Here is a 26661-nt window from a genome sequence, read left to right as displayed (position 1 = left end):
AAGTGGAATGAGCTCCTGCTTTTTGAAAAGCCCATCAGATTGATCTCAAAGTTGAGGTTTATGTCAGAACTCTGTATTAAAAGAATGCTAAGACACAAGGCACAAATTCATTCCTTAGTGAAGAGAACAAAATGGTGGAGATTGTGCACGAGCATGAGGATAATACAATGAAAAAGAGAAATACAAAAGGATGTTTTCACAGAATATCTGCTTCCAAGACTGAAAGTCTCATCTTTTCAAAATAGAAAGATGACTGTGGTCTTTGTTTTTTTGGCTTTTTGTTTTTTCATAGGTGATGGTGGTACTTTTTTGTTTTGTTTTGTGGACCTTGTCAAAAGGATTCAGGATTTTAAGGAGTGGCATTGGGTTTTAGGATCAAGGCAGCTAATGACTGGCCACGAACACAGACCATTTCCCTAAGGCTGTCTAACATAATTTGTAGTCCAGTATGAGTTTCCTGAATGACACTAAGGCAGAAAGTAGAATTAAGTTTTCATTTGATACTCTTTTTTGACGGTGAATTTCACAAATTGTACCAACGTCGCATTAATGTACTTTAAAATATCATAATATTTTTGATGGTATTTAAACATTCATGCTAAGTCTGTAATTGCTAAGAATAAACCACTGCCAACAGATGAGTCATTGCCAGTAAGAGTCTCCAGGCAAAGGAGGAAGGATGGGGAATCTGAAGGTCATAGATTCCATGTTTTCCACAATTTTAGACCATTAACATAAATCATCTATATTTTATGTAAGCAATTTAAGCACAAAATTAATTTTTACTACTTTAAGATGTTGATGATCAAGATAATTACTAGAGTGCTGTTTAACAAGCAGAAAATCAACTCTCAGTGTTTTTTCAAAATCAATTACTGCTTTTGCATGTTTTTAATATTGCCGCAGTTAGGACTTAGAGATTACTCTGAGAACCTTTGGCTGCTCTGTTGCCCAGTTACTATAAACTTTGGCAAGAACACCGGGGATGTTGACAACTACTAGGTCTTCAGGATTACATTAAAGGAAAAGTACAGTCCTTCTGGTTGAAAGGCAAGTTGTCATTCTGTAACCTGACCGTTAGGACAGTGTTATCTTCAGAAGTGATACGTGAATGCTGCATTTGTGTCATTCATCAGAAAAATAGAATTAATTCCAAAGTCATCGGTTTGTGTTGGTGGAGGAAGAAGTGCAGGGATTTTATTATTGCTATAGCAGAAACCTATATTAAGGTTTATATCATATTCCTTACCATTAACCATTTCACACATTCATTTCCCAGCTACCCCCTTCATATTTGTTCATGAAATGAATGACACCAAGAATACTGCTTTCAATTTTGTTAGCTATGGTGGTTCCATGATAAGCTAAAAGAAGAATAAATCAAGTTCTTTAGGAATGCAGTTTATCTTTTTATTAGTTTTCTAGTGAGTTGGAAAAATGTACAAGTTCCTGAGCACGTGCTCCATTATTTCTGGCATGTCAAATGCTTATTCCAGTTTTCCTCTTTATTTATGCATTCTTTCAGTTTTAGCCTTTGTTTTCATACATGTTTACTCATCCTATCTTAGGCATGTGTCTCAGTTCCTCTCATAAGTACATTTCAATCTTAACCAATTGCTAGCAAATACACTTGAATGAAAGTGGTTTCAGAGAAGTTTCTAGAACATGCCTCTTCAACATGTTACCCCAGAAGTATTTGTTTGAGCTCTGCAAGCTGTTCACAAGGTGATCTGATCACTGTGCCTGCAAAAGAGACACCATATGACCTGGTATGTAACAAGTCTGTTGGGATGCAGAAAATACAGCCTTCCCATCCATAAGATGCTTTGCCTTTTGGCCCTTATCTAGCTGAACCTAGAGACCAGCAAAGCACAGAGGTGGATCTAGGTATGTTGTGTGAGACCTGCAGGAAAGAGAAGCTGAGGAAAAAAGAAAAATTAAAGTTTTAATATTATTTAGTTTAATAGTTGGGTTATATTGGAAACCGCAGCTATGGGGAACCAGTCTTCCATCTGGTGTTCATTCTGTTCTGCTGTGTTGAAGTGGCATTGTGTGCTTTTGGTGGGGGATGATGATGACAAGCCTTAAAGCCTTTTGACTGTAAAATTCAGTTAACATCATTTGCTGACATACTACTTCAGAGAAGAAGAAACCTTGCTTTTTCATTTTTATTAGAATGATAACAGGACGTGATGAGTGGGAGAGTTTTTATGTGGTTTTGGTTTTATGAGGTTTTTAGTTTTGTTTGCTTTTATGTGTCTTTTTGGGGTTGTTGTCTTGTAATGGGTGGTCAGTAGGGACCCCGAACACAAGCAGGTTATTTTGACAAATGAACCTATATTGTGTTTTGGGAATTACGTTTGCTTGCTTTTCAAGTATTGCAGGTACGTTCTGTGCTCAGTGACAAAACCCTTAGAGTAATGAGAAATTAATTTTTCATGTTCTCAAATATCTGCCTTTTAATAGAAACACTGATCCTGACTTACCACTCTTCAGAAATTTTACCTCTATTTATAGACAAAGGAGCTATCTTAGTAGTTTGCTGCAGGCTGATTCTTTTATCTTGCCTAAAAACCATCAATTGAAATACAATTTTAGTTCTTTTAATTATTTTCCTAATTATTCTCATTTTTAATAACGTTAAGACACTGTACTTATGTTAGGGTAAGGAAAAGGCTTCTAAAGAAATAGAATTTATTGTGAAAATATGCATGAATGCATATTTGAATGAATATGCATGAAACATTAAAAAGAGAAAGAAATACCTGTACAGATGAACAGCTCTAAGTATGTATTTATAGTTGTACCTATACGCCATCTCTTGCCCAATTGATTTTATTTCTCTCTATATATCTTTATGAATTATTATTTGATTTTAGAGTTATTTTATGTAAACGTATAGCTGTTACAGACATTGTTATGTCTATTGCTCAATAAAAATTGGAAGAGTAGTTATAAAATCAAGAATTAGTTTTAAAGGCTTCAAGTGGTGTTTTGTAGCCTTCATGTTTTTAACACCTGCTTAGATTAGTAATTTTTTAAACATGTTATGTCGAATCCTTATGTATTCATCTCCACTTATTAAAGAAAGAAGTTTGATAGTCAAAATACATGTGTTTATGGAAAGGTTTCATTTCTTATGTATAATTTTATCTCTGGAGCATAAACTAATCAGGGGCATTTATGACTAAGATATGAAACAGACAAAAGGCTTTGGCTATTGTAAGGTGGATATCTAGATGCTTAAACACTTCACTGGGAAAGCATTCTGTGGAAAGCAAGGTGAAATTAGGCAAAAGATTTTCCTGGGAGACCGCACTGTGGCTTTCCATTTCTTGAAGGTAGCTTATGAGCAGGAGATAAACTGACATTTTGCACTAAAAGTAATATGACCAGGATAAATTGATTTAAACTAAAAGAGGGGAGATTTAGGTTAGACTTTAGGCACAGCTGCCCATAGAAGCTGTGGTGCCCCATCCCTGGAGGTGCTCAAGGCCAGGTTGGATGGGGCCCTGGGCAGCCTGAGCTGGTGGTGGGGGGAGCCCTGCCCATAGCTGCGGTTGGGGTGTTTGTGTATGTGTATGATGGAGAGGACTTTTTTAACACAGCATGTCACTAATCCAGCTGTGGAAGAGTAACCAGTGCAACTTACTTTGATGGTACATCACAGTGTATTGCCCACAGCATGCTTTGTTTTGTTCTCTCTTTCTTAGTTTTGTTTGGATTTTTAAGTCATTTTACAGTTCTCCCATAACAGAACTGTAGGAATGTTATGATTTCAAAGAGGAGGAAATGCTGAAATGTTGTTATTATGCTATAAGACACCCCTTGCCCTGCTGGTGGCCCCTGGGCTCCAAGGCCTGGATGTCTGAATGCAGGTGGTGTGCACATGATAAAACACACAGCCAAAGTGCATGAACAATGTAGTGAGTGGTGTGCTCTGTAAGATATTGGTCAGTAAATTCCACCTCAGCATTCTCTGTTAGTGAAAATACAGCTTTGGTAATCGTTTTTGCAGAGCTTCTGAACGTGTTGCTGTTAGATGGTTTGCATACGTCTCTCACCTTCATTTCTCCTGTCCTCAAGTAGTTCCTTCCTGCCTTGTCTGTGTAACAGTGTCTGAATGTTAGAAGTCCCAGTGTGCTCGTGCTCTGTAAACCTTCGTTGTCCAGGACAGGTCCTCCTGAACTCTCCAGCCCCATGCAGACAAGCAGTGAGCCGAGGCAGCAGGGCATGTAGCGCGTCCTCTCCTGACCCTCTCCCCAAGCTTCAGCCAGGCCTGGCAAATGGAGGCCTGGCACACTGCCACTGCTGATTATGCAAGGCTTTCTGCGTCCTACTTAGCTCAACAAAGGCTGCTCTGAGGGACCTAGGCATCGCACCTAGGTCACATAGGCAGAAAAAGCTATCTCTTGACAGAGTTATGCTGAGTCATGATGGAGCTTTCCCTCGTGGTAAGTCTGTGAGAGCTGTCAGGTTTCAAACGATGGCTTGCCTTGCTTACTACACAGGTGCAGAGCTGAGGGTTGCTCTGCTTGTTAATGCCCTTCTAGAGAGCTGGAGGGTTTAGAATTGCTGCTCTGAAGTCTCTGACTCAGTATGAACAAACAAAACAAAACAAAACACTTTAAAAATCATGCTCTATGAGGAAAATGCATTTGTTGTTTATTGATGAAACAACAAAAGTGTGGGGACTTGTCTGTGAAATTGTGAAGGATGAGTGCGCTAGGAGAAGTATGTTTAATTCTAGTAATGAAAACATATTAAGTTGCTTAAATCTTCGCCAAATTATTTTCCTACTAGACCTTTCATCAGTTAACTTTAATCTGCTGTACCTCTGATCCTTGAAAAGGTTATCTTTGCAATTGTTTCTACAATCAGGCAGATCAAGGACTCCAGACGAGACAGAATAGGCTGTAGATAATTGTGCAATTGCAGATGACTCCAAATCAAGGTATATTGTGACTTCAGTTGCAGCCCTTGAGGAGAGACTGTTACTTTTTAACATTCAGAACACTGCCTTCTAGGTAAATCCTCTTACTCTGCATTTGAATTTCTATAGACTGCTGTCTGCCTTGAGGTATTGTATGTCGTCTCTGAACTGCAGCGGCCTCTCCTGCATAATAACTATTTCACGCAGCAGTAGCCAGCTTCAGTGCTGCAATATTTGAGAGAGAGGTGCAGATGTTTGCTAGCTGCTTCTGTTTGTTGCAGAGATGGAAGTTGGAAATGATGACTATTTTTAATTTTTTGGGGGCTGGCAATTGGAATTAGTGGACCTGCTTTTCGCTGATGAGCTTTATGTGTTAGAGTGCATGCTTTTTTTTTTTTTTTGGAATGTTTTTGGATACTTACCAGGGGGTTATGGATTATTTATCCAGCAAGAGGTGTAGGTTTGCTTGTTTATGTGCATTTCAAACCTTTTTGGTTCGAGCGGTTCTGTGTTTCTGTGTATTGCTTTGCTGTAACTGTTTAGGGCAGATGGTTTATTCTTCTGTACTTACATGCATCAGATTATCAGTTTTCTTTTTTTTTTTTTTTTGTGGCATAGTAAACAGTGCTAGCAGAAATTTTTTACATGGAGAAAAATGTTTATAATATGGATTTTGAAATTTGAAATACAGTGTGGTGGAAGTAAGAGGTTAATTTTTTAGTAGGCATTGGTGAGAATAATCCTGTTTTTTACTGTGCAGCATATTTAAATATTAAAATGGTTAGATTTTTGTGTATGGTTGCTTGCTCTCTGCCGGTGAATCTCACTGCAATAGCCCTCCTGCAAAGCTACTGCAGAGCAATTGTCAATCGATTCTTTTTGGATCTACTGATTTTTTATAATAGCATCGCTAGGTGAGAACAAATCTGTTCCTTTCTGCTTTATCTTTTTGTATTAATTGTTGACGACAGTACAGGCTTACACATCTGTGCAAAATGGGTTTTGAATCATTTAGATTGGTGTACTCGGTGTACAGGCCAAAGTATATAGATCTATGTTAGGTTATTTTTCTGGTTAGGAAAGCTGCAATGTAGTGTAGAACATTTTATTTTTATTTAGTCTTTTTTTTTATTTATTTTTGAGTTGCCTGCTTAGTAGAATCACTATGGTAACAGACTAGAGGATGTCCCTGAGGCACACAAGCAGCATTGCAATGTAAGTGATGGGAGGTTTTAAGTTCTCTCTTACTGTTCAACCCTAGGAAAAAAAAAATAAACAAGCAGCAAGACAGAGAAATAAGCTAGTATTTAATATTTCCAAGCTATTTAATTTATGCTAAGGTTAAAAAGTTATTTTGCAAGTAATGTATATCTTTATTTTCTGTACTCTTGGGAATTATGTTGCTAAAATGTTCATCAGAATTTATAAATGTGGGTTATTTGACTTCAGTTTGTTTCATTTTCTGAAAGCTGCTGTATATTACAAATCATGTTGACATAAGTCAGTGAGGAGATTATGCCACTGTATGCCTCAGCTAATGAGGAATTTCTTTCTTATACTGTGCTATGGACAATATATTTTTCTAATGATTTTATTCTGTTAAAAATATTATTATTATTTAGAAATTTCGTGGTCTGGTAAACTCTTGTAAATCTTTCAGATGTGTGTTACATAGGCATAGCATATATGGTAGTATTGTGAGCATAAGGAAAGTTGCATAGTATCTAGATGCTTTGAGTATGACAGTATGGAAAACAAGTTGCATATACACCCATTATCAATGCATTTTTCTTTCTTCCCAGCTGCATTGACAAGCTCCTGATGCCTCCTTGTTTGGCATCTTGAACACTGGGAGCTAAACGGTCAATTCCATGCTAACTGGATAATATATACTGAAGTGTCAGTAACATTTTGTGCATTAGAAGCCATCTGATACTGTATTTTACAGATAACTGTATAATCTGTACTATTTTACATGCTGTCTCCTAGGTTCTTGTCTTCTAGGCCTTAATTTGTAGTGAATTAATTTCTTAATCCAAATTCTGTGCTGCACATAGGAATTTTCTGTGAAGTTTTTGGAAGAGGGCATTGGCACTTGAGTTTGTATGCTTAGTGTATCCATTTTAACACACTTGGTTATAACTGTAAATAGTGGTCAGTGAGTCAACATGATGCTTGTTACATGATTGGTCACATCCAGGCCTTCTTCTAGATAAACTTTACTGCTTTCCTTGTATTTTTCTTTATGGAAGATTGAAATGCTTATCGGAATTTTAGATCATGAAGATGTTTTAAAACATATTTTTCATACGTGGAAGAAAAGTGATGAAAAATAAACAGTATTTAATTGCCATTGTCTTAACACTTGGGGGGGAGATAGTGTAAGAATTAATTAACTTGTGAACTCATTTTTTAATGCAAAGATACTCATTTTAAGTGTTTTTTAATAAGATAAATTCTTTAAAAAAAAAGAAGAAGAAACAAAAACACTCCAAAAGCAACAAACCTTTACATCACTTGTTTACTTGTTTGCAGGAAAAGTATTTTGCTTTCTAGATAGACAAATTTATGGCTTGAATGTTGGTCTCCACAGGGTTATGAGTGTAACTGCCTTATTAAGAAAACTTGTTCTTCCAATTTTGACCATTGATACAATCATTCTTCCAGATGCTGTCTGAATCATTTTATGGAGATGCCTCTTGCAAACATGCATTTCTAGAAGCATTGCTATATGTTTACAAAACAGATTTTACTTTCCTCTAGTAAACACTCTTGAGCAGAAATGGAAGATTACTTTCTTTAAGACAAATGGTAAAATTTAGTATTTATTCTTAAGTAGGAAATTGATTTTTTCATAGTAATTTGCCACAGAAGTCTTACATTGTTTGAAAATCAATTCATCCTTGTTTTTTCAGCATTTTCAGTTAGCTTTGATTGACTGCAACCCCTGCACTTTGTCTAACGCTGAAAGTAAGTAACTTTTTAAGTATTTCCATTTATTTTGTTGTAGATTTTTTTTCTTTTTCCTTACAGCTGTATCTGTTTTTAATGGAAAGAGTCAAAGTAGACAGATTTAGAAAGTACTGAGAGGGAGAGACTACAAAACCTGCTGTTTTAAATTGAGACAGATATTCAATGGAATTGCAGATTGCTTTAGTAAATTAAATAAGTGAAAACAGAGACTTACAGTATTAACTGCTCTGAATGCTTAGGTTCTAGAGGCAACTTGCTATTTGAGTGTTTGCTTATTTATTTATAAATGTAGTACTTGTGCCATGGCATGCATTTAATGGCCTCTGTATCCAGGTGCCACCAATTTTGAAACTGTCATTTTTTCAGCAATCACCTCAATGTCATTCTGGAGTTCAGTATCAGCTTTACACTGTGGAATTAAAGGAGAAAGAGAAAAAAAAAAATGTTTTATTAGGTGCCATTATATATTAGTCAGTACTTTAACACTTTCATCTTTTAGCATGATTTGATCTGTCATACACATTATATCCAGTAAGTTGTTAAGGATTGTGCTACATATATTTGTTTGTAGTGAGTGAAATTGTATGTGAGAATAAATGTATATTCTTGCATTGCATGGAGTCTTTCAGAGATCACACGGCAGATGGTGGTGCAGAAAGTTGTTTCTTCTTGAGCCTTCATGGTGTACTTGTTGTGGAGCTTAAGTTGCCTCCTTAGACTGGCTTCAGAAGCATTAGATGTCTGTTCAATTCCAAGCTGGATTGAATTGTGAATATTCTGTCAGCAGGGGTAAATAAAGAGGTTTTGTTTACATGGATGAAACTACTGGTTGCTTCAGTATCAAGGGGCCAGCTGTGCTACAGAGTCCTTTGCAAGGCTATGTCACTTATCAGGAGCAGGCACAGTACTTTTCTAAAATTATTTTCAGAATTCTTACTATGTCAATAGATTTTGATTATTTTCTACCAGCCATATCATTGCTTACTGTATTCCATGCTCTATCCTACTATTTCTCACTGACTTTATCAGTTTTCTCTGCAGCTCTGAATTTTTGCAAGGCTATCCTCACACCTCCCCCACCTTCACCTGTGCCCCCGAGATTTATGTAGAGGTTGAACTGTATGTAAGGGCTACTTTGCCCTGTGGTGTTGAGTCCAGTGTATAGCAAACAAAGGGGGAAGGAGTAAAGGGGCATGAAAAGTACTTTGTCAGGTTCTCCAGTACTGCTTAGTGGAGGGACAGCTGTGCGTCCTCATTTGAGATGTCAGATACTTTGGAATAAATGCACGAGATTGCCTTAATCCAGCCTCTTCTATTTCTAAAGTAGGCTGTGTGAGTAGCAGCGTTACTGCTAGTCTTCCTAGTAAATGTGATTGAGTACTAAGGACAACTTCCTTTTATTTAGGCACTTGCTAATGCAACACCTTTAGTTTCTTTCTCATGTATGATGTGGCTTTCTTTTGTGGCTTCACACTGAAGGAGGTTTATTAGGAGAGAGGAAAAGAAAAAAAATGAAAGATTTTTTAGAGAGCTCCTCAAAACAAAAGCAGGGGGTTCTCTTTCATCAATGAAGAAGGAAGTTAGGGGTGATGCAGTGAACATAATGGGTGTGCTAGGTGCCCTTTAGAAAGGAACACAAAAAGTTTATTAAAATTGCAGATGATGCATTTCATTATGATCTGTTTTCTGAAATGGAGTAGGGTACCTTCTTTTATAGCGAAGGACAAAGCAATACACAGACTGATCTTTCCCTTTCTTCATGACTCAGAGAGAAACCCTGAACATCTGAATTACCTATAACATCTTATGCCATAACACTGAGAAAAATAGTTCTGTGCAATTGAAATGAGTTGAGCTTGGTTTAAAAAGAGATATTTTCTTATTTATTTCTTATTTCCTTACATCCATAAAATATTACATGTCATTGTGCATCTCTGCTTAGGTATTATGTTACTAACTATACTGAAATGTTAATGAACTTTGAATTTCAGAGCACAAATAAAATCCATGGTCTGCTTTTCTGCACTTTGTTTTCAGTCTTGGTGCTTTTCTAGAAAACACATTTTCTAAGCATTCTGTTTTATTAAATGCAAAATATCATACAAACATACTGTTTTTGTGTTCTTAAAATGTAGTTAGTCTTTGCTTTGCATTTATACATTTCAAACATATTTATCTCTGACTTGAGAAAAATGTATTGTTAATGTCATTCATCATGTCTAATCATTTTGATTTTTTCACTCTTACAGTTCAGTTCCACATTGCCCACTTATATGAAATCCAGGTAAGCATTAGGCTCCTTTTTATAAAATGTGATTAAATTTCTAGCTGCATGATATAATCAGTCTGTGGCCTTCAGCTGATTGTAGATGCTTTTGTGAATTGGAGTTAGGCTCAAGTCCTAATATTATGCATGTGCACTGTCATGCTGAAATGGTTTGGCTGTTTCAGTAAATTTATGTTCACTAGCCTCCCAGATAGTGCGCAAAAAACTGTGACAAAACTTTGGCTAACCAGTGGATTTTTTAATATATACATATGAATATGAAAAATGCATAGTTTCTCAATTCATTTGTAGTCCTGTTGTTTCTCACGTTCACACACACAAAGTTGTCCAGGTGCATGTATATATTGTATATAAATATAAATAATATACAGTCGCTCAATTCATGCATATCCATTATTGTTCCTCACATTCACATACAAAAAAATGTCCAGGTGCTTTTTAAGTATATTTAACATGAACTTTTCAAATTTAACTTGACATATATGACAGTAGCTTGTGAGATCCGAGGACAATGAGACATAATGCTGCATTATTATTGTGTGTCAAATCCTACCACGGGGTTTTTTAGATGAATCTTTTGGGAAATTATGGAACACTCACTGAGCTTCTAGGATATAAATAAACTAAAACCATCAGCAACGGAATCAGATATTGTATATTTCTAATTTGACTGACTGGTCGTATGATTGTAGATTGTATACTCACTTGTCATGTTTATAGGTGTTATATGACTGAGGAAGAAATGTGACATGAAAACAAAAACTGTTGTAAATAAAACAGATAACAAACATTCTACATTTTCAGTCAATTAGAAAGTAGCTTTATATAGTATATATAAAGTAAGTGCTGTTTTTTGATGGCACAGTGAAAAATGGCATTAAGTAGGTAATTATTTACAAATAGAAATTAAGAACTTGATGAATGAGATATTTTCTTTTGACTGCTCTTGATGCAGTAGAACTTTTGAATTTAAGTAACTGTACGATAAACAGAAATCCCCAATCCCAAGCCACCATTAAGAAACTTCCTGGATTTTTGTGGCTTAACACTTTAGGGAGGCTTTTTGTTTCGTTTTGAGCACTGGAGCACATCTGACAAGTTCATGTAATAAAGCATCCTATATACGTTGTTTTTTTGACCTGCTAAAATAAAGCAGAAAGTTGAAACTCTCAGGTCACCATGCCAGGTGCCCTATGTAATACTGTGGCCTGTATCGCAAATGCTTTCTAACTGGCAGTTGCAGGCAACAGGAACTTTTAATACAAGTCAGAGGCAAAAAGCACACACTGCTTTTAGACTGTTTGCCTTGCAGTTCTCTTTAATGGGTATCTTTTTTTCTGGAATTTGAGAAACTTTGAACCACATGGGGTCTTGACTGGATTTGAGTATTACCTCTGACACAGCAAAGAGGCACTTAAGGAGGGGGGCTGGGTGTTCTGTTTCCTCCAAAGGACACAGAGCTACAGTTTCATGAACCCCTTCATGCATATGAAAATGAGCTCATCTCTAATAATGAATCTAAAAGTTCATTCATTCTGAACAAGAGAAAAATCCAGTGTTGATAATAGGTAGTGGTGTTTTTTCTTGGTTTTAATGCTAGTTTCTGCTATTTGATCTGTGGCCATGCGAGTCCTTCCAAGCTAGTTAGGTTTTCAGCTGGAGTTCCTTAAGAAAGATGATGTTTTTTTTCCCACCCCACGTTTCCTAAGTTTGTTTGTAAAACAGCCAAACTCAAGAGCATGTTGAATACCTAAATAAAAACAAATGTAAACATTGTGACAGTTTTCTGTAATACTTTAGGACATGTATGTAGGCAGATTTCTAAAGGGTAAATAATACAACAAATAACAAAAGCAAATATTATTCTAGGTCTAGAAAACATACCGCATTCTAATAGACCTTTCTGAATCATTCCAAGCATGCAAACATCTTTTTCAAAGTGGAGATATTAGTCACTAGTATTTATCTATTTAACATCCAGATTGCTGCCCCTGCTGTCACACTGTATGGGGAACTTCTGTTCATTTGCCTATCTTTCATAGTCATTAACTACAGATTTTGTTCCCAATGCTAAATTTAAAGTTCTTTCCTGATTGTTTTGATTTTGCTAGCCATGGATATTTTATTTATTTATATTATTTGTTTTCTTGCCAGTTGTCTACATTTCATGAACACCAATTAAAAACCTTTTCTACCAACTTCCCTTTGTTCCATTTGAAAGTATGTAATTGCCGCTTTAATTTTTCTTCCTGACTAGATTAAGGTTTTAAAAACAACAAAATTGTCTTTTGTGATTGTGGGATCTCAAGAACCAAGTAACATTTAACTTCTAATGAGTACTTAGGCTGCTTACAATCTCCTTAATAGGGACAACACAAGGGTTGTCCCTTTTAAAACACCACTAGTCAGTACTGTGTTTTCTTTGCATATAACAAATGTAATTAAATCATGACAATTTGCATTTAGGTGGCCCTTTTTATTTTAATAGGCTCTTCGTCTATCTGTCAGAAGAAGATCTAATGTTGAGTTACCTGAAAGCATTCTGTTTTGTGCAGAATTCTTAGAAACTGACAAAAAAAACCCATCAACCAAAAACCCAACCAAAAAAAGAAAACCCAGAACAGCAGGCCTCAGCCTTTATAGTAGATATAGCTACGTGGGAGAGGAGAGGCAGAAGAATTAAGCATTTAAAATAAGTTCACGGTTAAACAATTCTTGCTAGGGTAACGTGAGGAGAAACAAATGAGGACACGATTACAAATAAATAAATAAATAAAAATCAAGAATGCTTAACCTTTAATGTGCACAAAACAAAAGCTGTTACTGTTCCAAAAGTCAGAAGAGATCATGATTCTGACTTGGAAATACGTTTTCTGTTTCAAGGTCTATATAGGAGTTAAGAATTGAATGTTTCCATGTTTTAAGCACATTTAAACTATATGGCAAATAATAAGATAGTATATCTTGCTTCTTGAAGCATAATATGTAGGTTTGTTTTAATTCTACAAATGGTGGGACTGTTACCAGTGCAGCAAATAGGCCATTCTAATATAACAAACAAAAGGAGAGAGGCAAAAGCATACGAGCTTCCAGTTTCTGATGATCTTCTTCTCTGTTGCGAATTTCCTGCGAGTCATATGAGTAGGGTTTTTTCAGATGTCAACTCACAATCCAGCATTCCGCTGAAAAGAAACGTGTTCAATTTAGTATAAGAAGTATAATGCATGCGTGAGGAGCTGACCAAATTTAATAATTTACAAATTTTCCTTGACTATTTTAAGTATTCAATTTGTATTAAATACTATATTTTATGAAAGTTATTCTCTTATCATATATATATATATATCACTTACGAAAGCTTTCATATGCACTGTATGCAAATAAAAAAAGTCCTTGATTTTTTTTGTCAATGTGTTTGTGTGCTGTCAGTGCTGTGAAATCGTTACTATTGGTGATTTATTTTGAGGTTTATGATTAATCAATTTACTTCTTTCCTTTTGCAGAGAAAGTATCACTCTGCAAAGGAAGCTTATGAACAACTTTTGCAGATCGAAAACCTTCCTGCACAAGTAAAAGCAACTGTCTTACAGCAGTTAGGTATGTAAAATCAACTTTTATTTTTCTCTGTGTTTCTATTTTTCCATCTTTGCCTTCAACAGTGTTTTTTTAAGGCTCCAATTTCTAAGTGAATCTGAATTACTGAGGATCATACTTGAGATTTTAACTCAAAACAGAATGTGTAACAGTAGATAATTAATCAAATAAGAGAGAAGGGAAATACTGTAACTAAACTTATAAAATTAAAAAGCTCGTAGACTTACTGCGGTACTTGCAATGTACATTTGGGGCAGTGAGAGAGTGATCTTTCAGAGCAAGCGTACAGTAGTTAGAATTCTCTATTCTTTGAATTCTGAATTCTGCCTCTGAGAACAATCCTCCAATAGCCAGACTAAGTGTAGTAAACCAGAATACTTCCTTTTGTTGCAGAACAGAATAACCCTGCAAGTGAAAAATTGACGTTTTCTTTCTTCTTAATTTTAAGTGCTTAATGAAAACGTACTCCTGTAACTAAAAGTTCATTACTCCATAAAGGAAAAGAAGTCACATAAAAGGGAAAAAATATTGCCATTTAAAATTTGTCATCTCCCACAGTTACAGAAAGCTGATAAATCATTTGTAGTCGAAAACTTGTAGGGAGTGGGTAGAATAAATAGCATTTTTCCTATATGCCTCATGAAAGTATTTCCAGAATATCTAAAACGATGCAAATTCTTCATTCACTTTTTCCATGTTCTTCATCTAATTTATTATTCTAAATATTAATTTAGCCTGCTTATGCCCATCTTTTTCTTTTTCTTTTTCCTTCACACAGTGGTCATTTAATTCAGATGAGTAACTGGCACTAAGTTACAGCCACAAGAGACTTTCTTTTCTGAAATGTAGTTTGTGTGTGTGTTTGGGGCAGGCTGATTTGTTTAGCTGTGTGAAACCACAGATGACACTGCAGGAATCTAGGTGCTGTCATGTGGAAATGTTCCTTACATTTCAGTATCCCCCTTGGTTTTAGTTTGTTTTTTAATTTAGTGATACTCAGTTTAGTATAAATTGTAAACAGTGTCATCAAAATAGGCTTCACAGAGGATCAACAGAAGACAGATTGCCCAGAATAGGTGACCAGTGCTTTTCCATGTCTTTTTGATACTTGTTGCAACATTAGAAGCAAAGGCAAGGTCGTCTTCATAAAATCATACCACAGGTTGCTGTGCTAGCAATAGGAGCAGTGTCTGTGAATTGTCTGCTGTCTGAGAACTGAATTAGCTTCCACTGTTTAATCAGCGTTGGTCACCTAATTATGATATTTGGGGTAGCTGGTATGTAGAGAAGGAGACAGAGTGCTCCTAAATAGAATGTTCATAGAATAATTAACCATTTCTTTTGCTCCTCACTATTAGCGGTGCTATTAATCAGCGTATGTTGTTTATGGCTGATTTAGTATCTAGCAGCTGATAATAAAACACCTCCTCAGGAAGCATAGTCTGGGTGGTACAGTACTGCTTAGGAAAAATAATAAAAGGGGTACTCCAAAAATAATGCCTTCTGTTTTATGATGTTGGCACATGACATCAGAGGCAGATGTTGGTGGGATGGCTGTAGAGATTGAACCTTCCCACCAATATCCCATTACATGTTGTTGCTATGTGGCAGATGGCAGCAGAGGGGCAGGCTGACACAATGGTGTCTGACATGGAAGTGCATATGAAGCAAAGTGTGTAATTGAATTCCTTTCTGCGGAAAAATAATTGCTTCTGTTGACAGTCATTGACACATGCAGAACATTGATGGTGGCCAACAGTGGATGTGAGCACAGTGAGGCAGTGGGTGGTGCATTTCAGCAGTGGTGACGGCGACAGTGGGTCACCTCCGCTGGTGCAGCTTTTTATGAGCGTGGCGTGCAGCTCTTGTTCATCAGTGAAAAAAATGCATAGCTAGTGGTGGTGACTGTGTTGAAAAGAAGTGTTCTGTAGCTAAGAATTTGCTCTATCAAATAGTGTTATTGTACTCTTTGTATTTGATGTAGTTTCCATGGAAATCAGGCATTACTTCCAGAGCAACTGATGTAGAAAATACCTGCCATCTGCCAGAATGCTATTAGCAAAAAACAATCAAAATGTGTTTCTAGATCAGACTCTCTTGTTTTTCTTTCATTCCCAACAGAAAAATTATTTTGGCATGAAAATACCTCTTGTTTATTTTTCTTAGCTAATTAATGTTTATTGAGCATGAGTTGAAATTTAGGCAAGTTCAGATGTTGTGAGAGAGAATTACTAAAAACTTAGCTCTCATTGCTGTTTTCCGAAACAGATCGTTGTGGAGGAGAACCTTGTGATTCTCTGAGAAATATGTACGTGTTTGAGCTGGTGTGTGCTAATTAGTTCCGATAGATGTAACAGGAAGATCTGTGCAGTTGAATAAGAACAGTTTGTTTCATGTTTTTTACTGCGTTTAATTTGCTTTCCAGACAATGATGCTTTTCACCATATTGCCTAAAGTTGCATTAAATAAGGGCCACTGTGCTGGATGAGATTGAAGATCAAATCTGTCCCAGTATTCTCTCTCCAATTTTAATGAACAGTTGCTTAAATAGAGCGTAGAACGTTGTTAGCATCTGCCTAGGGCTTCCTAAAGCACTCTTTCGAAGACCTTTGTTTGGGGCATTTCTAGGTGATGACTGTAATTGTATGAGACATCATGAGATCCTGAAATGGGGAACAGGTTCAAAAACTGAGAGTCTTCAGAGACTGGGATGATGTTTATCAGGGAAACAGCAGTTGCCACAAATACAACACGAGAGTGATTGATAAGCATAAAACCAACTGAAACATGAGCCAGGCTAGAAAATGCTTTTTCTGAAGAAATGTGGTGATTTGTAACAAATTAGATTAAAAAAAAACCAAAAAAACTGGAAAAGAGCCTGGAACATGGACAAAATTAGCATTTTTGATTATAATGTTGAAAATGTCCCCAAAGTAGAAGAGTATTTAGTATGCAGTTGACAATTAGAATTAGCTCTTGCAAAGCAGAGACTACATGGCTTACCAGTTTTCTTTGCTTGTGCTGTTCTAGAAGAAAACTTTGTTTGTTCTCTCTTGACTTCTACCTTTTTCACCTCCCTACACAGTAAGATAAAATCAGGAAGCAACCCTTGGTTCAGCACTGAAACTAGATAGGGATTTCTAGTTCTCATTACTGTCTCCTAGAAATAGATTCTTGCTTCTTATCAGTGAACTTCGGTGAAGATCTGCAGATACAGCATGTTATCTGTCAGTTTGGCAAGGTTCTGATAAAGCATAATATAGGCATCACAGCACAACACTTCTGAAGATTCAGGAAATTGTTTAATGGCTGCTTTACCCACATTTATACTCTCTAAAATCCACTCCGGCTTTACTTACTACTGTACCCAGTATTTTATCTTTCTTGTACAATTGTGTAGGTTCATTCAAATAAGTACCCTCACATAAGCCTAGTTTCTTAAAGCACAAGTATTTCCTCTGTGTTTCAAGACATCAGTGACTTGGGGTTTGAATCAAAATCGTAGCTTGTTTATCTACAGAAGTTACTCTGTTGTGTTTTTTTTTTTTTCTGGTGGGTAGGGTTTTGACTTGGTCCATCTTCAGACAAGATAAAGTACTCTTCTGTCAGCACTGTAACTACTTGATTCTTAACACAATATTTCTTGCTGTTGATGAATTATTCAAACTTGTGCTTCTCAACACAGTTTCCATGTGGAAACCCAGAAACTTCTTCAAACACCTCAGGCAAACGCTGTTCAGTAGATTCAATTTTTTCCTAGATTGCCTTTTTTTTAAAGCTTGTAAGCTTGTCTTCCTTTGCAAAAGTGTCTTTGTGACTGCTATGAACTCATGGGATTAAATAAATATATATAACTCAAATAGATTGGGTAGAATAAGTTATTTAAGGTGTAGCCCAGTCACAGAGAATGAAGTAAAGTTGTAAATACTCATCAGTTCTGTTCTCAGTGTTGCTTACTATGTCTGACATTTCTGATGGAGTGGGCAGACACTTATCCTTTAAATGATATTATGTGTTTATGTAGTTAGAGTGATTCCTAAAGGATAAGCTTGGGGTACAGAAGTTTAGTTGATGAAGGGTTTTACGTGAACGTTGAGAGCAGATGTATGTACAGCTCTATATAACAAAAACCTTATGCAAACCTTAGATATTCTATGAAACTGATAGTGTTTCACAAGGGATCATTTTTGACCAGGACACTGTCAGTGACAATAGGGACAATCTGCTGTCATATTTTACAGTTTATGAATATTAGGTGAAAGACAAGAGGTTGTTAAGATAAATACATAGAAATTAAGCTAACACCAAGACGTAACTTACCAATGGCCCAATGTAGTATGTAGAGATTTCAACAAACCAGCTGCCTGTAGCAAAGAATTTCATTTTGTGAGTGCTTCCAGAGATACCATCTAGTCATAGAGGCAGATGGGGAGAAGCCTGAGATGTCCTAGGTGCTTTATTTGAAATGGTAACCAGGTCTTGCGTCATTGCTGAAATAGGGATGCACTTTGATGGCTTGTAAAAGATCGTATGAAGGCAAGGACTGGGAGGCCATTAAATTCAGGATAAATGATTTGCCTAATGTAATGGAAAAAGAGAAGGCATGTGAAAATATATTACTTGATTATGTGAGGAAAACAAAATGATCTTTTTAGGAGCATTTGATATGTAAGTGAGAGGTGATTGCATTTTTCAAGGCAAAAATGGGGGTTGTTGTAGCAATGTACACGTAACAACAAAGTATGAAAAACTGTCTTGGAATGTCAGCAATTCTTAATAATGCATTATTAGGGCATAGTACAAATGCAGATGTGAGAGTTTAGAAAGAAAAGGTAAGATGAACTTAATATGCAGGTGATGGATGTGTGTTACAGGGAAGATGATGGCATGAGAAGTGCCCACGTCCAGAGGTGGAAAGAGTTAATATTTTCAGATTAACTTCTTATAGTAGAATACTGAGTGGTTCATAGTTATGCTACTCACCTTGTAGAAAATGCTTTAAACAGAAATGTTGTCAAAGCATGTGAAGGTAATTTTGAATCAATGTCCTTTAGCCCTGTAGTTTTAGTATTGAGCTTCAAAAGTAAATTTTTAAAGTTTCATTCATAACAATGTATGTATTATTTGCAATTCATATTTTTAATAATGGACCAAAGCTGACAGTATTCTGCTGTGCCAGGGCATTAAATGATGTTTGAGAATTTCACTTCTGCCATCTGTGGATTTTTCTTGTAGGCTGGATGCATCACACCGTGGATCAGCTTGGAGACAAGGCAACCAAGGAAAGTTATGCTATACAGTATCTCCAGAAATCTCTAGAAGCGGATCCAAATTCTGGTCAATCCTGGTATTTCCTTGGAAGGTGAGAAATGACTTAATAGACATTGCAACTGTGTTTTTATTCGCTGTGTAATTATTTTTTGAGTATGTTAGTATGAGTTATCTTTTATGTTCTCAGCAGCTTCTAGAGGAAAAATGAAAAGATGTTTGTAGCTAGTGAAGTCCTTATATTCAGGAAAGCTGCTGAGTTATTTAGGATGATCATGGATTACAAATTGAAATGAAATACATTACCTAAGTGGTCCCGTTTTTTGTTGGTTTTCTTTTCTTGTAGTTTAGTTTACACCTTTACAGTAATATTAATCTGCCCTGCCTGTTTTTACTTTTTTTCATTATTTTCTCTTTATTTTCTTAAAATTTCCCTTCTAGTCTCAAACAGTTTCAGCACTAAAATACATCAATCTGCTGACAGAACAGTTTGCAACTAGATATTAAGCCAAGATAACTCAAGTGGATCCATTCTAGTTTATACTTAAGTATTATATTAATTTCCACCCGTGCTCAGTATTTTTCACTTGAAAATGAGCTTTGTTGAAGATATAAATCATATCAATTTAATGACTCTTCTTAGTCTCCTTTTTTAAAAAAATAGGTGCTTTAATCAGGTTTTGGAGAATAGCATTCTAACTTCTATATGGTTGAAAGCTTTGATGTCAATTTAAGCACATGAACTGGTCAGTTCTATTGAGAAATAGATTAAATAGAAATTATGCAAAAAAAAATTTATATATATATATATATATATATATAGTAACCTCAGTATCTTCCAGCTCACTTTCCTGGAAGTTCTTCTCATATGTAACTAGAACATACTACTGTTTCTTTCACTCTGATTTTATTCCTCCTGCTCTTTTTTGAGCCAGACTCTTAAACTAGTGGTCTGCAATCTAAGGGAGAAGTAAAGGCAGTGGGGACAGAGAGCTGGAGTAGGAGTGGGAAGAAAAGGTAAAAGGAGCCAGGGATCATCTGACTTGTTTTGTCATCCCTTCGGCTAAAACCAGTTCTTTTCCTCACTAATTCCAATCCAAACAGCTAGAGCCAATTGTGTTCTTACACAGCTGCAGGACAGAGGCAAGGATCAGTGGAGTATCTGTGCTCTTCCTGTATCTAGGCTTTAGTATGGTTGGATTGAAACCTAGGACCATACAAACGAGATGGGGGAGTGGAGGAAACAGGGGAATAGGAAATGTAGTAGAAATATCCCTATATTCTACAGAGGAGAACCAGAGCAAAATGTTTCTGTGCCTCCTGCTTCCAGTTAGTACACTAACAGGAGGGTTATAAGGTTACAGGTCTGTGCATTCACTCTTCCTCTTTTTCATTCCCAGTATTGCATTATTCCTTCCTCTGTTGGTCCTCCAAATTAGATACATGGTTTAAAGCTAGCTTCCTAGGTAACCTTGCAAAACCTTCCCACTCCCACTCCAAAAAGCTCCACCCCACTTCCCTGTTTTAAAGTTTCTCGTGTGCTTGATATTAGCGTTATCCTAATGGGAATTTTTGTGTATCTGTTAAGCAGATTTAACTATGTCTATTGGAACGTGGGTTAGATTGTGAATAAAATGGTATCCTGAAATGTAGTATTGAGTTGTAACCTATTTTTAGATGGATTACTGCTAGATAGTACTGTATTTTCTAATAAGCCTTAAGAATACACAAAAGAGTATAGCATATTTGATGAACCTCACCTGTACTTTTCTGCCCAGATTTATTTATTTATTTATTTCTAGAATAAACTTTGTTATTGACGTTCTTTGAAAGTTGTCAGTTTTTTTTCCAAGAGGGAGTCTTATTGGAAACAACATAAGGCAGAGCTATTGTAGTTAAAACTGATTGCATGTGTATTTTTCATATTTTATTTATTTGAAGGTTTTAATTTTTAAAAGTAGATATTATTCCCTGCGGCAGAGTGGTAGTTCTATTTCAGGCTCTGACAGTTCTGCTTACAGTGCCAGGGTCCCTATGAAGTCGTAGCACATACAGAATATTCAAGTAATAAAATTTGAAAAAATCCAGACAAGAAAGATTTTTACAGATTTTATTGCTCTCTGTACAGGGTTAAACTAATTGGTTTGTTGTACATTATTTGAAAACTTAATGAAATATGAGTTATGCATATAAAAAATTTCCAAGGCAGTCAAGGACCATGCTGACTGAATTGGTCATTATCTCTTAATATAAATCAAGTGATCCTGAAGCACTAATTGTAGAATATGAAATTTTATTGTATTAGAATTCATGAACTAAGTAACTTAATAGATTTTTTTGAATGTTGACTGGAGATGAAAACTGTTCTTACTGATTGATGACTATCTTAAGTGGTACAAAGGTAGATCTTCAAACTGTAGCATGACTTCTGCTTTCACTGCAAATACATTCAGTTAGGGTTTAAACAGCGTCGGTGTGCTTCTTTAATAGTGAGTGAGTAATACTTGTTGATTAAGAAGTTTGAGTCTATTTGTGCCCAGCACTGACAAGCAGCAAATGTTTTGGATTCACCTAGATGAGTATGTACTTGTGTGACATAACATGTGTAAGACCAGTCTTCATAAGCCATCATCACTTATTACCTTCTATAAATATTACCAAAAATCTTCTTCTCTTCTCCCAGGTGCTATTCAAGTATTGGGAAAGTTCAGGATGCCTTTATATCTTATAGGCAATCTATTGATAAATCAGAAGCAAGTGCAGATACATGGTGTTCTATAGGGTAAGAATGAAACAGGGTAATACAGTGATATAATTCAATGATAATACATACATATGAATGAAGAATATTAGCTTCTTAACTCTTTCGTGCTCTCAAATGTACCATATATATTTTTTTTTATTTCTACCTTTATGTTGACAGATTCGTCTAATTTAAAGTTTAAATTACAATTTTTACATGATTTTTCCACTTTTAAAATACTGAATATGCTGTGTATACAAAGTTTGCATGTTAAGATTTTATAAGTATGGGGGTGGTTTTTTGCTCATTATTGTGATTTATATAATGGCAAAGTTTATTAAGGGCTTTGGGATGGATGCTTGTATTTGACTTCATTGTATTTTGACTTTGTTATTAATTCTCAACTTCACAAATCTTTCTATTCAGTGTGCTGTATCAACAGCAAAATCAGCCTATGGATGCTTTACAGGCCTATATCTGTGCTGTACAATTAGACCATGGCCATGCTGCAGCCTGGATGGACCTAGGCACACTCTATGAGTCCTGCAACCAGCCTCAGGATGCCATTAAATGCTACTTAAATGCAACTAGGAGCAAAAATTGTAGTAATACCTCTGCGCTTGCAGCACGGATAAAGTATTTACAGGTAAAGCTGAAGTTTTAAGATGTGGGAAATATTCTTCCATATACATACCAGAGGGGAGGGTAGAAGTAACACACAAATTTAACTTGCAATCATTTGTGGTGTGTATAACTTGTTCTCATATGTATTGTAAGCATATCATAGCCTGTAATATTTTATTTCTTCATTTTTAAGTGGAATTTAATTACTTATAACCCCTATTTTACTTATTTAATCAATGCATACTGTTTTACATCACTTTTTTTTTCGTTATATTGTCTACATTTTTAAGTTCTCATAACATAGAGAACACACACGTGCTATCTTTCACTCTTGTTTGCAATTTCAGAAAAAAGAATTATGAGACCTGTGAATCTAGAGCTCATCTTTGTTCTGATTCTCACAAAGGTTTATATTCTGGTTACCCTCTTTATACTTAGCACCTTTCTAAAACCCCAAATTTTAAATCTGTCCTCTTCTTTAAGACATAATTAGCTACAGCATATAGGAAGATTTCATGGACTTGCTCTTACTAAAGTAGGCTTGTGTTAAATTTGCTTTTTACATAATTTTTCCTAGGCTCAGTTGTGTAACCTTCCACAAGGTAGTCTACAGAATAAAACTAAATTACTTCCTAGTATTGAGGAGGCATGGAGCCTACCAATCCCCGCAGAGCTTACCTCCAGGCAGGGTGCCATGAACACAGCACAGCAGGTGAGAAGTTGGGTTATGTTCTGCAGGTGCCCAGCTTTAAGGGTTCTTTACAATCTGTAGCGGTCAAGCTTATTTTATCAAGTGCAGGACTGGCTTTTATTGATAAAAAGCCTTTGATTTATTTGCAAGGGTATACTAGATCAAGAAGCGGCTCCCTGCAATGTGGGAGAAAGATGGGGGTACCAATTTAGAACCTTTGTGGATTTTCATGATTTAAAAAAAAATCATCTTAAATAGAATGCTGCGGTGATTTAATAATCCCTTGAAAGGTACACATTCCTCCATTGATGACCATATGGAAACTGATTTTTTCAGTTTTTCAGACCAACTTCAAACTATCTGCTCAGCCCTTTTAAAATACGTGGGCTGTTAAAATATGTAGTTTCAAGGAAAGAATTAAGAATATATAGAACCATATTTTTGTCTTCTGTGATTCTTAGGCTTGTAAACCTCATCATCCAAATACTGAACCTGTACTAGGCCTCACTCAAACACCAATTTCACAGCAATCCTTGCCACTACACATGATTCCTTCTAGCCAAGTAGATGACCTGACCAGTCCTGCCAAGAGGAAAAGAACATCTAGTCCAACAAAGGTATATATTCTGATGAACTAAAGAGCCCCCTCCCAAAATTATATGGAAATATGCATTAAAGTGATGCAGCATGCACAGAATTTGTGCCGTGATTTTCAATCCTTTGGCATCAAGGTGGGGAATGTTTTTAGAAATTTTAAAGAAAATTTTTCAGTGATGTGTTTAGTAAGGAGGTTACAGCTGTGATAGGAAGTGTGCAAGGCGATACAGATCAGTAGTACTATATTACAGTCATAGTTGTGTATGTGGAAAAGTACAGTCATAGTATGGTGATGGATAGAGAGGGAGACGACCATGTCATCCTGTCTACAGCCTTTGCTTATATTTAGAATTCAGGTGTTTCATCATCATGTAGTAATGTTAGAGTAGATAAAATTATCCAGTTTTAACAGCAGTGTACCTTTAAGTTAATTGCATAATTTTATTTGATTGTTTCTCATTATGGTATTTGATATCACTTATTTTACATTTAATTACTGTGATACTGTATGGGAATGGTAGAACGAGACTTGGCATGCATTAGTATATTTTGTGTGTAAAATGACTAGTTCTTTCATAAGATAAAATCCAGATATGAAAACATGATACTGACCTGTTGATAGTCAAGAATTTTAACATAATGTTTTCTCTCAGAATACTTCAGATGTTTGGAGCAGTGGCCATACAGTGTCACATCCTCCTGTACAGCAACAAATTCATTCTTGGTGCTTGACACCACAGAAATTACAGGTAAGTACATTGAAGGTCTTCAGAAGCTTTGATTTATTTTTTGTTAGTTTCTTTCTTTTAAGATAACGATACTTTTGACTCTTACATTTCTGAAATTAAATGGGAAACAATACAAATTCTTTTAATATTGATGGATACTGTGTGGAATATATAAGAGTGGCTGTAAAATAAAATAAATAGTCATTAGTAGAAATGGAATGCTTATATTGTTTGAATTCTATAATTTAAGTAGGAGCATATACAGTAATGCTCCTTTTTATGTTGTTTTAAAGATAGATATGCAGATTGTAGCACTTGCAAGCCAAGTGTATTTTGCTACTTCTTTTTGCATAGAGAATATTGCAGTGAAAATATTGTGTGGCATCCTCTTTTTCCTATGAGGTATCTTATTGTATCAAATTACATAAACTCACACATTGTACAAAATGGGATTAATCAAATCAAATACTGCTTTTCTGTATTACACATCATCTAACATTTGTAAATGAAATACTAGATTTTGTGTTGGAAATCTTATTTCAGGTCTTTTTTGTCATGATGCTTTTGTCATCTCTTCAGCTCATTAGGGCTTGCAGTGAGCTTCAGTAGGAATTCTGGTTTTTGAAAATCAGGCTTAGCTGGAAAGCTCACCTATGTATCACAGATACTATTTTTGATACAAGGAATTGTAAAAGAGAATATAGTGCAGAGATAGAAGGCTCAGTGAGCAGCATTTCCTGTAACTTGCAAAACAGCTCTTCAGCTGTCTCTTTATATGAAAGATGTTACTTACTGGTAGAATACAGGTGTGTGGAGAGTAGTTTAAAAGGAATGCAAAAACCAAATTTTGGGTAATAGATACTTAAGTTTCAGTTGTAAATTATTTCAGGATTTTATCTTCAGATACTGCTTTCTGTGCTTAAGTTGCGTAGTGTTCTGAATTTTTTATGTTTCCTGGAGAAGTTTTAATGTGTGACTGTAAGACTGAATTTACTTCATACTGTGCAATGTTATTAAAAGAATAGCACAGTTCAAAAATGTTAGAACATGCCTAATGATAATAAGAATTCTAAGTAGTCATACCTTAATGTAGTTTTCTTAACGGTACCAGTTCAATTAATTTTAATGAAGTGGTAATAATATCTACTCTAATAATTTTCAAAATCTCTTTAAGTAACTACTAATAAGGTTTGGTTACAGAATAGTTTGTGGAAAGATGTTTTAGTCTGCAGCAGAAATCTTGATCTTGTCTTGAGTTTTGCAAGTTTTGTTTTATCTGTGCAAGTCATGTTTTCCTGGATAATTTTCAGTACTGTATGCAAGAAGGTTATTAAAAAATGCATATATTTGTGATGATTCTTAACTATGCTGGTTGATTTTTTTCAGCACTTGGAACAGCTACGTGCAAACCGAAATAATTTAAATCCAGCGCAGAAACTTATGCTGGAGCAGCTGGAGAGTCAGTTTGTCTTGATGCAGCAACACCAGCAAGTGAGAACAAAAATATTTTTCTGTTCTACCAAAGTTATATTGATGATGGCATCTGTTGTGTTCCTTGAATTCTTAAGGTTTTGTAGTATACAGACTTTCTGTGCCCTTTGCTATATTACATCGTCACCTTATTTATACAAAGTTTAAGTGTGATTTAGTTGTGAAAGTTAATGGTTTTAGCTGTTTTATTATAGGGCTACCATATAGTGTAAAACATTTCAAGCCACACTTTCAAACTGAAGTGAGTGAATGCATGTAGAAGCAGTATGAGTTGAAAAACTTACTTGTAGTACACCATATTACAGCTTTTCTCTCATGCTTTCATTATTCACTTCTCTCTCTCTTAGCGTCCAACTTTAGCAGTAAAATGCTAACAGTCAAACTGAAGAGCCTAGAAGAAAAGTGTGCCGATAGCTTTACCTTAAATTCACTCAGCGCATTTGTGAGCATGACAGTAATCTTTCTTCTTAAATGCATCTGGGAAGATGTCAAAATCAGCATACAGTTGAAACTGAAAAGTGCAATAAAATACACAAGCCTAATATGATCTTTACTTCTTAAATTCTATAGCTAACACTAACATTCTTGTGCTTTGTTCATCTTCCATTAGATGAGACAAACAGGAGTTGCACAGGTACGATCTACTGGAATTCCTAATGGGCCAACAGCTGATTCATCACTGCCTACAAACTCTGTCTCTGGTCAGCAGCCGCAGGTTGCTCTAACCAGAGT

The 26661-nt window shown here is 35.7% G+C and overlaps 1 protein-coding gene across 34 annotated transcripts in view; it reads left to right on the top strand.

Annotated features, from left to right (window-relative positions):
* KDM6A (lysine demethylase 6A) overlaps window positions 1–26661 on the top strand; it is a 141507-nt gene that overhangs the window by 75391 nt on the left and 39455 nt on the right. For 8 of the 34 annotated variants that reach the window (XR_014946574.1, XR_014946573.1, XM_085548736.1 and 5 more), the window contains 12 exons: window positions 7849–7903; window positions 10156–10190; window positions 12348–12413; window positions 13697–13790; window positions 19023–19149; window positions 21739–21837; window positions 22225–22444; window positions 23000–23134; window positions 23575–23730; window positions 24364–24459; window positions 25825–25929; window positions 26540–26661. The exon at window positions 26540–26661 is cut by the window's right edge and continues 274 nt beyond it. Coding sequence is in view for 32 of the 34 variants with exons in the window: in XM_085548736.1 (XP_085404862.1) it covers window positions 7849–7903; window positions 10156–10190; window positions 12348–12413; window positions 13697–13790; window positions 19023–19149; window positions 21739–21837; window positions 22225–22444; window positions 23000–23134; window positions 23575–23730; window positions 24364–24459; window positions 25825–25929; window positions 26540–26661 (1310 nt within the window). In the remaining 2 variants the exon portion in view is untranslated. Of the gene's footprint in view, window positions 1–5154; window positions 6149–7848; window positions 7904–10155; window positions 10191–12347; window positions 12414–13696; window positions 13791–19022; window positions 19150–21738; window positions 21838–22224; window positions 22445–22999; window positions 23135–23574; window positions 23731–24363; window positions 24460–25824; window positions 25930–26539 lie in introns of those variants that run through there. The other 26 variants (XM_085548799.1, XM_085548750.1, XM_085548755.1 and 23 more) reach the window with 10 other exon arrangements.

This window comes from Coturnix japonica, chromosome 1 (genome assembly GCF_054131305.1).
Source record: "Coturnix japonica strain WE chromosome 1, WE-NBRP24, whole genome shotgun sequence".
Lineage (NCBI taxonomy): Eukaryota > Metazoa > Chordata > Aves > Galliformes > Phasianidae > Coturnix > Coturnix japonica.
The sequence above is the reverse complement of the archived record's forward strand: the minus strand, read 5'-3'. Positions and strand labels throughout refer to the sequence as shown.